The sequence below is a fragment of the Podarcis pityusensis genome (assembly GCF_964106645.2).
Source record: "Podarcis pityusensis genome assembly, chromosome: 9".
Lineage (NCBI taxonomy): Eukaryota > Metazoa > Chordata > Lepidosauria > Squamata > Lacertidae > Podarcis > Podarcis pityusensis.
Window position 1 is genome coordinate 41,136,134 of NC_138034.1, and position 12,467 is coordinate 41,148,600.

At 40.7% G+C, this 12,467-nt stretch overlaps 1 protein-coding gene across 2 annotated transcripts in view; it reads left to right on the top strand.

Annotated features, from left to right (window-relative positions):
* FREM3 (FRAS1 related extracellular matrix 3) overlaps positions 1 to 12,467 on the top strand; it is an 89,597-nt gene that overhangs the window by 57,773 nt on the left and 19,357 nt on the right. For both annotated transcript variants that reach the window (XM_081021856.1, XM_081021857.1), the window contains exons 7-9: positions 9,511 to 9,660; positions 11,149 to 11,358; positions 12,174 to 12,371. In XM_081021856.1, the coding sequence (XP_080877982.1) occupies positions 9,511 to 9,660; positions 11,149 to 11,358; positions 12,174 to 12,371 (558 nt within the window). The remainder of the gene's footprint in view (positions 1 to 9,510; positions 9,661 to 11,148; positions 11,359 to 12,173; positions 12,372 to 12,467) is intronic.

Consider the following 12,467-nt stretch of genomic DNA (forward strand, 5'->3'; position numbering starts at 1 on the left):
CAGTTGCAGGGGAACTCCAGCAGTTCTGAGCCATGTTGGACAAACATGAAAAAGCTTCTTTCATTTTGGAGTGTGGAACTACATGAGTGCATTGGAGAGGGAGAATGAAGACAATAAAACAGAAAATAAATTCGGTAATAGACTAAGAAGGATTGAGGACGTATTGTTGCTATATAGAAAATGTTGAAATAATAGGTAAGCAATATAGAAGACAAAAGGTTAAAAACAACTGAAGCGAAAACAGGAAAATTTAGGCGAGACCTTCAGGCTGCTTGAAAAAAATCTTATATGGGAAAAGGAACAGGGGAGGATAAAGTTATGGTACAAAACTAGGAAATGATATTTGGATTAGAAGTATGGAAAGTGGCAATTTGCTAGCATACTTGGAAGATTTGCTTACGTATTGTGTTAGACCAAACGCAAATGAAGATATCAAGACTGACAAAACTAACAGAAGGGTTGGAAATAGGAAGTAACCCAACTATATAGTAATAACATTTCAGAAATGGATATCAAAGCATAGAGTAGCAGTAGCCCTTTTTATTATCCAAAACTTGCAGCAAAAGGTTTATCTGTACTTATCATACCTTTCCCACACCACATTTTCTTTAAAAGGAGAAAACTTCGATTTTTTTTTTTTATTATACTTATGGTAAGAGTTGTTAGATAGATCTTTCAAGTAAAGGACTTCATGAAGGGTACATTTTCACAGCTAAAAAAAGATGTGAAGATTAGTCTGTTCCCACACAAAGTAACAGAGAGATTAGTTAGAAATGCAGATAAGTGGAGGGAGGGAAAATTAATAGTGGCAGAAGATTTTAATGAGTGATAAATGAAAAATTAGACAAATCAAATTAGTATTCAAGTTGTGCACATCTTCCTAAGGTGATCCAACATTTCCAGCTAAGAAATGACATGTGTTTGGCAAATCTTAAATGAAGATTAAATTAATTATGCATACTATTCATGCCACTATAATTCATACTAGAAAGTAGGTTTTTCCCCCTCCACTTGCATGTTATTTCAAACATAAAAACAGCAAAGATTGGGAATAAGATTTATGTCAGCTATATAGTAATCAAAGGAATGAGTCTGGAAACTGAAGAGGTTTTTGTTTTCTTTTGTTAAAAAAGGGCAATTGGAGATTGAATAATAATGTTACAAAATAGAGATGTTATAAATTAATAGTTAAATATATAGATACTTTATGTTGTAGAGAAAGTAAGGCTGCCCACTTTCTCCTTGGTACTTAATTGCCATTCTCAGTTTGCACATCTTTCTAAACCATGGTTTAGTGACACATGAAGAAGTCACAGCATGCCTTGGAGCCTCATGCAGTTGGGAGAAGCCTTAAGCAGCTTTCTTCTTCCTCTGAATCTCAACTTGAAATGTCATCTGGACAAGGGATATTGGCTTGAAACAAACTCTGGTCACTTTCAAAACTTCAAACCATGGTTTCTGAAACTGGCTTGTTTGTTGTGAACCACAATCCCTGACCTGAACAATACAACAAGCCAACTTTAAAAGTGAAACTTAAAACTGCCAAAGTCCTCCTCCTCACTGTGCATGGGTGGGGACATGAGCCCTGAAGTCATGGCAGGTCAATCCCTGCTTGTGCACATCTTGCTAAACATAGTTTAGTGTGATCTGCAAATTAGTCTTGCATGTCAGTGTTGAAAACAGAGGGAAAATAATTTAAATTGGATAATTAAGTTGGAAAACTGAACAACAGAATGTAATTATTAGCTTGACAGATTAGGCGGTGTTAGAAAAGAGAGCAGAACTTTGGATAAGGAAAAATGTATTTCATGGCAATGTTTATCGATAAATACAGAAATTTATCATAAAGTTTAAAGCAGTAAATACATTCCACTAGAGGTATCATTTACAAAGTTCACTGCAGTTTTCTTCTTTGTGTTAGAGTCAAGTCCAGCCTTTGTTGACCTGGTTCCATGCTGTTGGGGGCTGATGAGAGTAGAGGGTACCAGGATGACAAAAACTAGCTGGCACAAGGAGGAACAATGAATGAACATTGTAAATTACCTTTTCATTATTGAGGCAGGCCAGGTTTAAATACCCCAGAAGCAAACTAGAGTGAAACCTTTTGGCTCAGTTGGGACTGCCCCCTGGGTAGAGCCCTGCATCCAGCCTGGCTGTGATTGGCCAGATGTTGGGCAGGCCAGCATCCACTTCCAGGCCAGCGTGAGGCCAGTTTGGAGTCACTCTGGCCTGGGAAAACACCTTCTGCCATGTTCCACACTGGATCATGGTGCGAAGCAGGCACCATCTCACAAAGGCACCAGATCTTGAAGGTAAGTGTCGCTGTAAATTGCCTTTCCATTATTTGTATATTTTAAAAACTGTACAGTGGTACCTCGGGTTAAGTGCTTAATTCGTTCCGTAGGTCCGTTCTCAACCTGAAACTGTTCTTAACTTGAAGCACCACTTTAGCTAATGGGGCCTCCTGCTGCCGCGGGAGCACAATTTCTGTTCTCATCCTGAAGCAAAGTTCTTAACCCGAAGCACTATTTCTGAGTTAGCAGAGTGTGTAACCTGAAGCGTATGTAACCTGAAGTGTATGTAACCCAAGGTACCACTGTATTTGCTTATAAAATTATTTTAAAAATATCCACTGTAAAATATTTGTGCTGCGTCATGTTAGTGAAATCTACAAAACTGTGTATGGCTTGATCATTTTCCTGGGCGTATCAGTTCTGCGACAGAAAGAGAAATAAATTCAACTGTTGTCACCTAACTAATGTTCTAAGGTTTATTGAAGGAGAGAAAGTTATAGAACTGCAATTATTTCCATATGGTGTCTGAGTGGTGGCTGAGGGAGAGAAAAAAATTGTTCTGAGAGAAGACAATACTGTAATTCAGAGAGATCACTATCTGATACCCATCTGTCATTCACTCAACAATAAAGTAATTATACATAGTATTTCCTTTCTGTAAATCTGGTATTAGAGCTTGAAAGAGATAATATTAAGTGGTAAAAAAACCCAACCTTGAATAAAAACTAAATTTAAAGTGAAGATTAAAATGCTTGGAATATCATGTTTCTTTGCTCTATCTGGGCAGGAAAACAGTATATTTGGATCTGATGGACCTTGACATCTAAGTAGGAAATCATATGGAAATTCAGATGTGAGATCTCTATCCATTATTAACACCGGATTGTTAAGCTGGGCTGTTCAGTATTGCCACTGATCCTATTATGCCATTTCAATGCGTTTCAAATTGAGGGCAGCTGAATGCGGGGAAAGGAGCTCTGAACAATGGCAGCAGTCGCTCCCAAGATCCCAAAATTTATCCTGTTTCCCAAGCATCTAATTCCTCCTTATGGGGATCAACACAGAAGTGAGAAATGGCTCTGTGCACACACCATACATTTAACTCTCACACCCATGAAACCGGGGAACCATAATTTGTTAAGGTTGCTGGGAACTGACGCCCTGTGAGGAATAAGCTGCAATCTCCAACCACCCATTTAGGGTTTTTGTTCAAACAATTCTTTTGTATTTCTTCAAACTTTAGACCCTCATGATACCTTCCTCTTGCATGTGGGTGATGATGTTTGAGCTGCATGAAGACTCACACTTGGATAATGTGTTTGCTATTGGTATATATAGCATGGCATTGGTTTTTTTAAGTTAGGGAGCACTCTTTTAAGTCCTAGTTTCTTTGAGTTTTGATGTTGTATTTCATTTTGACAATGTGCAGCAATGCACACTGTGGGGCATTAGACTGTGGAAGGACCTGGATTCCGGGACTCTGGGAGTGATGTGCTGCTAACCTGCTCTCCTGGACAGATCTCAGGGGAAGCCACTTTTGTGTGTTCACAGCAGAAACTGGCTCTGCATTGTGAAGGTTGACAGGAAATCAGTGATATTACAAACATATTACAGTTGTTACTCCTTTTTTTGTTTTCTTAAAGTCATGAATATACATTTGATTTTATAAATGCACGTGCAATGTTTTCTAAACATTTCTAAAGTATCAAGAATGATCAAAACAGGCTGCTGAATCATGATTCATTGCACCCCACTTTCAAAGGTGATGGAAATCTGGGCTTGACCTGCAGGAGGGGAAAGCACACAGCCAGTTTTATTCCTTTGTACAATATGCACCATTTAGCTTCTCTCCCCCCCCCCCAGCCCAATGGGTATATTGCAGGACAAGAGCCTAAAAAACTGGTCAGGAAACCATGAGTATCAATTGTATGGCCTGCATGCAAGGGGTCTCCATTCGTCCCTGATGAATGGTTGATGGGGCCAGAAAGTAGAGTAAGCTACAGGTGTCTAGGCTAAAGTCAATACAGGCATACCTCAGATATATTGTGAGTTCACTTCATGCCACCGCAATAAAGCAAATAATGCAATAAAGTGAGTAACACATTTTTGTTTGTTTGTTTCCCATTGCATATCAAAGTTATGTTTACATTATACTGTGGTCTATTAAATGTGCAATAGCATTACGTTTTACAAAAACAATGTGCATGCCTTAATTAAAAAAATACTTTAATGCTAAAAAATGCTAACCATCACCTGAGCCTTCAGCAAGTTAAAATCTTTTTTCTGATGCAGGGTCTTGCCTGCAGCTGCACCCATGTCCTTGTAAGGTGCAGCAGGAGTTGCTTTGCAGCAAGGACAGGCTCCTGCATCCTTCTCTCCAAGTCCTTCAATTTGTTTTTTTTTTTAAAAAAAACCAAAACAACCCCGCAATATTTTTGAAGAGCAGTAAAGTGGTGTGAAGTAAAATGAGGTATACCTGTATAAATACTTGATCCAACTGGAGTTCCTCGTATTGGTGATGCAGATTCATGCTACTGCAAGGACAGCAAACCAAAGGTTCTGTCAGTATATTCATGTATGTTCTGCATTAAATTCTTTTAAGTAAGACATGTGCTTGATAAAGGAAATGCTTAAATTGAATTTCAAAAGGTAATCAGTGACCTGTTGATCTGTAACATCACAGGTGCAAGCTGTTGATGACCCCTTTTTTAAAACTTCATAAACAGGTAGTCAAGACAAAAAGCCAATCCTTTGATCTTGGTTTTCCAGATACGGCTGAATAATACGGCATTTGCAGCAAGCCCTTGATCATACACTAGTAGTAAACTGTGGGTTCTGTGTTATTTTCTTGTTCTTCAGAAGCGTGCCTTCTGATCATGTGTAGCTGAACAAAGGATCCAGTTGTACGGTAATGAGCTTTGAAGACAGAGATGCAAACAACTTGTGATTTTATAAGGAAGCGGAAATCTTACCATGGTTCTCTACTACAGGAATGTTTAAGTGGCATGGCAGGTAGAACAGGTTTTGGGTCCAGTGCTTATGTTTTTAAATAATCAAGGGAACAACAAGGTTATCCAGATAGCCTGAGTAAACACAGTAAAGTTTTCTTTGAGGAAAACAGAAATAGATTTTAAATTAACCGTTGGCTCAAAAGATTTCACTGCCATAAAAAAAAAAAGTGTTGCGTTAGCTTAAGAAACTGTATGTATTTGTGGATGATGCTAAGTAAATAAAAGGATTTTAGGGGAAAGGCATTACCTTCTTTGCTATAGTTGCTGCTTCATTAGCTCACATATTTCAGAGCAGTGTAACTTTTTCAGGCTCTTATTATTTATCCTATTTGCTGTGGCCTGTCTTTGAAAGATTGTTCTAGAGATACCATAGGCAGAATAAGTTCATGTGGAATATTTCACTGCCATAAGAAAATTGACTTCATTGTTACTGGACTACCATATTGTAAAAATTTCCTGGCTTTATTTATTTTGCATTATTGGCTTTGCTTGGTAGAGATGGAAAATGAAGAACAAGAAAAGCACCTATTTTCTTTTCTGACTGGGGTGTAGCTCTAGCTACAAGGGTTGCTGTCTTGCCAAGAGAGAAGAGGAGATATGTTAGATAGGCCTCTGTTCTCTTCCAGTTATTAGTGGGTTCCGCCTCAAAGCTTGCTGGCAGTGTGTTTAGGTCCATCTAGCAAGAGTGGATTATATTTCAGAGACAAGTGATTAAATCCCTGTAATAACTGAGGCGTGACTAGGGTCATGTTCTGAAGGCCTCCAGTCATGTCTGTTTAGTAGTCTCCTAATTAATTTTTGTATGAATGGGAAGAGTAACTGTATTTAATTAAAATGTTGAGGATGCTATATAATTGCTCCTGCGCTGCTCTTTTTAGTTTCTGTGCACAAACTGTACACTGAGGCATGCACACTTTGTGCTTAATTCATTAAGCAACAGGAACTGTTACTATTGAGCTGCCATTGTTTTCTAGTGGTGCTTACAGTGGGCGTCCCAGGACAGCCCCACTAAAAGGAATAGAAGTTGCACCAGTGGCAGTGCTGTGGTGGACATACAGTATATACAAAACAAAAGAAACTGGGGGTTTTCCCCGGCATCATGATGTCTTGACCACACTTGCAAGGTTGGCTGGTCATCTGTCATGTATGATCTAATTGAGATTCCTACATTGCAGGAAGTTAGACTTGCGTGGCCCTCAGGGTCCCTTCAAACTCTACATTTCTATGATTTTGTGCTTCTTCTGCTATATCCTATTATGGCTTGGGCTCTCGTGATTGGCACACCACAGGGGGTGGGGGTTGAAAATAGGGGATTGTACTCATAAGCTTTAGATATTATGTGCAGGTGCTTCGTTACAGTTACACTAATGCAAATGCTGGGAGGGAGTTGCCATTTGGGAGAATGATCTGAGAGTGAGATCAGGATCTGGCCCTGTGCCCACAAATATTTATATAAACATATTTATTCTGAAACGTATTTATGGCATGGATCTTAATTGCCGAGGGCTGCACAAATGAAAATATGTGCAACATAAATATCTCACGGCATATGTGCATAGCAACAGAAACACAGACATTTATATACCAACAGCTGTTCATTGCAATTTGCAACATGGTTTGAAGCTGCTTATCAGTGTTTGAAACTAGCAGTTCCTTTGCCTCTGATTTCTTATTTTGTCCCTTGTTCGGTTTGCTAAATCACAGAAAGCTAAATATTGCAGACAGCTCACTTGGAGATAGGCAAAATATCCAGTGAGGCAAATTGGTAGTATTTTTCTCACCCAAATTGGCACTAATATTCTGAATGTGTTAGCACCACTAATCATAGCGTTGTTGGGCAGGGACTGTATTATATTCCACCAGCAAACTTATGTGTGCTGATAAGGTAAGGTCTGCAATTAGAGTTTAGGTATTTCCCTTTCCATCTTCACAATGTGACATATTGATCTGATGGGATGTAAGCAATATTTTCTTTATACACTTTGTGAGAGAACTGGATTGTCTCATATTATGCATTGGGTCAAGGCTGAGCTGAAAGTACCGTATTTTTCGCTCTATATGACGCACCAGACCACAAGATGCACCTACTTTTTAGAGGAGGAAAACAAGAAAAAAAAATATTCTGAATCTCAGAAGCCAGAACAGCAAGAGGGATCACTGCGCAGTGAAAGCAGCAATCCCTCTTGCTGTTTTGGCTTCTGGGATAGCTGCGCAGCCTGCATTCGCTCCATAAGAAGCACACACATTCCCCCTTACTTTTTAGGGGGGGGAGTGAGTCTTATAGAGCAAAAAATACGGTAGTTGTCAGAGGTGATCCAGAAGCCAAGAACTGACCGATGTCAGACCTGAGCGACCAAGCTAGGAATTGGATCTCAGGAACAATGCCAGCAGTCAGAGACAAGGAATGCAGGGTTTGGTGGGGGACACCAGGAAGACCTTGATGCTCAGGGAAGGTCCCTGTCCAAACAAAGAGAGTGCAATGTTGAGCTTGGATGGGTGGGGTCAAGTTACTCAGGTCCTGGACCTGACAGCTCACTACACGGGGCATCTGCACAGAGCCCTGTGGATAGCTCACTTGGTAGAGCATGAGGCTCTCAATCTCAGGGTGGTGGGTTTGAACCCCGTGTTGGGCAAAAGATACCTGCATTGCAGGGGGTTGGATCAAAGGGCCCTCAGGGTCCCTTCTAGCTCTTTGATTCTATGAAAGCTGCTGGTTCTAGTCTGGGCAGCTGTTACCGCCTAGCCAATATTATCACTGTGCCTGGAAGAGCATCTATTGGATCTGTAAAGAGTATAAGCATCAACCATGGAATCAGGTTTATAAACATTTAACTATGTGTGCTTCCAGACGTATGTTTATTGTGGGGTTAGAGCTGTGTTTTTTATCATCATACACACAAAATCAGCAGCAAAGTGCTAGCCTGTATTCCCACCCCCATTTAATCCAGATTTATGCTTTCTTCAGAAAATCCAATTAAGTTTAAAGTAAGCCTGTCGCCTGTTATAATTGGTGACATCTCCCATTTGTAATATTCATCTCCTGTCAAGAAGCACCCTAAGTTTGGAGAAAGTGTCCCCTCCCCATGTTTTATTTAAGTATCTACTGACAAGCGAACTCCAATTGGTGAGGAGCTGGCTTGGCATTCTTTGCCATTATTGCCTCCTGGGTGGTCAGCTTATAGCTGAACCAGCTGCCTATGGCGAAGTGCTGTGTTGTGCAAACGGTTAGGCTAAGAGACGTTCCATCTCCTGCAGTTATCCAGTATCTGTGGGTTTGTCCACAGTCTTGTCTCCCCTGCTGCCACCCCTGGATATATCCCCTCTTTGTACATAAATGTGCCTAAATATTGAGGTGCGAGCCAGGCAATCATAGCAGAGTGAGATGAAAAGTGAATGTATGACTTTACAGAGAGTACTGTTTCCAGACACACTCTCTGTGGGTGACTGGGCCAGTACTTCAGAGCTGTTGTTGCCTACAAAATATATACTTCCTTTTTAAATACCTGATCACCAGTTAAATCAATTTTAAAGGTTTTTAGAGTGCTTCAGGCTAGGAAAACCAAAGTAAGCATCCTCAAGCAGGACTGACGCAATTGTTGTCTGTATGAAGATAGAGGAGCTGCCTTGAGGACCGCATTGGAACTAAGCAGAATATCAATTTAAAAACTAAGTCCAAAGGCTGCTATATTCACTGTGTTAGACAAAGTATAATGAAATTGCTTTTAATTGGAAACGAAGACATTCCCCATCCACCTGCCCAGCTAATTAATTTGCTGAGCTGCTAAATTAGGGCTAGTTTCAGTCAGTCTTGTGATGTTTGATCTCTTACACTAAACAATGGGGTGACTACTTAAGCCCATTTTCACTCTGGCCTTTTCCCTGACCTGATTTGTAACTTTTGGGATTCACCCTGATAAAAGGCAAGTCTTTCACTTTGAGGAATGAAGAATAATACCATGTGTATAGTAAATAAAGGACTCTATTTTGGCAACAATTTTTGTTAATTGCCAAAAATCATTTTTAAAAAAATCATTTTGTTCCTTTGGTTGTTTAGTTCTAACTCATTTTACTTACAAGAGATTTCCCTAAAAGGATTGCCCTGTTGATTCATTTGTTTGCAAGTTACAGGTTTGTTACCTGATCACTATCTTTTGGGAAATTGATGAGCTCTTACCTCTTTTCTCCTTTTTATGTTCTGCTTCTAGAACCTGCTTTTTACTTTGGTGACACAGAATATCATGTGGCTGAGAGTGCTGGCCACATCGAAGTTCGCGTTTGGAGAACTGGAACTGACCTGTCTAAAGCAGCCACTGTCACTGTGCGCTCCAGGAAAACAGAACCATTATCTGCAGAAGGTGAATTAATTTTTCCAAGAGGCATTACTAATGTGCTGTATCTCAACATTGATCTCTGCCCTGTGCAGATGTCATCTTTAAGTCCAGATACGTTTGCACTGTGCATTATTCAGACATATGCATATTTTCCCAGGAAAATCTCAGCACACATTTTCATTAAATTTGTTGTGGTTTAGTCGTTTAGTCGTGACCGACTCTTCGTGACCCCATGGACCAGAGCACGCCAGGCACTCCTGTCTTCCACTGCCTCCCGCAGTTTGGTCAGACTCATGTTTGTAACTTCGAGAACACTCTCCAACCATCTCGTCCTCTGTCGTCCCCTTCTCCTTGTGCCCTCAATCTTTCCCAACATCAGGGTCTTTTCCAGGGAGTCTTCTCTTCTCATGAGGTGGCCAAAGTATTGGAGCCTCAGCTTCACGATCTGTCCTTCCAGTGAGCACTCAGGACTGATTTCCTTAAGAATGGATACGTTTGATCTTCTTGCGGTCCATGGGACTCTCAAGAGTCTCTTCCAGCACCACAATTCAAAAGCATCAATTCTTCGGCGATCAGCCTTCTTTATGGTCCAGCTCTCACTTCCATACATCACTACTGGAAAAACCATGGCTTTAACTATACAGACCTTTGTCGGCATTATTCAGACATATGCAGATTTTCCCAGGAAAATCTCAGCATGCATTTTCATTGCCCACAATTTCCTTCAGACACTGTGATTCCAGAGTGTGGAATTATGGGCAAAACTATAAGAGAACTTAATATTTTTATTTTTAGAGTGCAACTGAGGAATTTAATTGGTTTAATCCAACTAACCTAAGAATAATAATAAGACAAAAATCTGATTTACTAAAAATAAATGTAATGGTGGAGGCAGGCAAATGTTATCCCCATCTTCAAAAGCAGGGTGAAAGAAGACTCAGGTAAGACTCAGGTGACCGACCAGTCAGCTTAACATTGATTCCAGGAAATGTCCTAGAACAGATAATGAAACGGCTGGTCTATGAGCACTTAGAACCAAGCCCTATGAAGAACTGTTGAGGGAGTTGGCTATGCTTAGCCTCGGAAAGAGGAGACTGGGGAGATATCATGGCTGTCTTCAAATAACTAAAGATGGAAGATGGAGCAAGCTTGTTTTCTCCAGCTCTGGAGGGTAAGACCCGAATCAATGGCTTCCAAGTTACAAGAAAGGAGATTCTAACGAAACATCAGGAAGACTTTTCTGATGGTAGGAGCTATTTGACAGTGGAACAGACATCCACAAGAAGTGATGGACTCTCCTTGTACCTTTTTAAGCAGATGTTGGGTGGTCCCCTGTCATGCATGATTTAGTTAAGGTTCCTGCAAAGCAGGGAGTTGGACTAGGTGGCCCTCAGAATCCCTTCCAACTCTACAATTCTATAATTCTATGAATAAAATAAATATTAATTTAATCAGACAGTTGTAAAATTTAATGGATGTGATTCTAAATAGTCCCTCTTGCTTCTTATGTAGCTGGAGTTGATTACGTTGGCATCAGCCGAAACCTGGATTTTGTACCTGGTGTAAATATGCAGACTTTCCGTGTGACCATCTTGGATGATTTAGGACAGCCTGTCCTTGAGGGACCAGAAAAGTTTGAACTTGTTCTCCGAATGCCCATGAATGCAGTGCTTGGGGAACCAAGCAAAACCACCATTTTCATCAATGATACCATCACTGATTGTAAGTGCTATAGATTCTACAACCTTTCAATTGCCTAGAATATTCACTAAGGGGAAAATTGTTTGTGGCTGCAATACCAAACACATTTGTGAAGTCCCATTGAACACAGTGTGGCTTACTTCCCAGTAAACATGCATAGGAACTCCTGCGGTTTCCATGTTCGTGCTCCCAGCACACACACACCTAATTATGTTATGCACATGCATATGCACATCAATAATCCTGTGTAACTGTTGATATGAACTTAACATTTTAACTTTTCCCCAGTATGAATGTAAGACAAAGGTGATGAATTACCATGAAATGTGTCAAGTTTGAGCCAAAGAGTGAGCCTTCTTCACCTGCTGGACCAGCTGTGAGGCCCAAGAGGCGCAGCAGGTCAGAGGGGGAAGACGCTGAAGTTGAGGATGACTTAGCTGGACCCAGTGAAGCGGCAGGGTCACCAGGAGTCACACTGAGGAGATCAGCGAGGACAAGGAGGCCTCCTGATCGGTACGACGCTTCAGGCGTCTGGATAGGTTCTGCAAGATGTGAACCTGAATCCTTCGAGGATATTCAGAGTTTACCTGAGGAAGAAGCAGGCAAGTGGCACAGGGCAATGGACAAAGAGATGAAGTCCATGAAAGATCTAGGTGTGTTCTCACTCACAGAGTTGCCACCGGGGAAGCAGGCTGTGAGTTCCAGATGGGTTTAACAGAAGGTTAACCCTTCACTACACCCAACAAAATGGCCCCATATGAATCTGAATCATATGGTGATCATAGCGAGATATAAAAGACTAACTTGTGATGCTGGAATGCTTTCCTCCTCACTAGTACCCAAAGTCCAGTTCAAGGAACCTGTGTACACAGTGAATGAAAAAGATGGGCAACTGGCAGCTATAATTTACCGTAGTGGTGATGTTAATCATAAATCTACAGTCCGCTGCTACACCCGCCAAGGCTCTGCCCAGGTTATGATGGACTATGAAGAGAGACCAAACACTGATGACTCTGTAGTGGTCTTCCTCCCAGGTAAGGTCTCATCCTTAGAAAGCAAGAGTTTCCCTTGCAAGGAAGCTATTGCATTTTCAAAATTTATCATGAAAGGGCTTGTTTTTATTTATAACT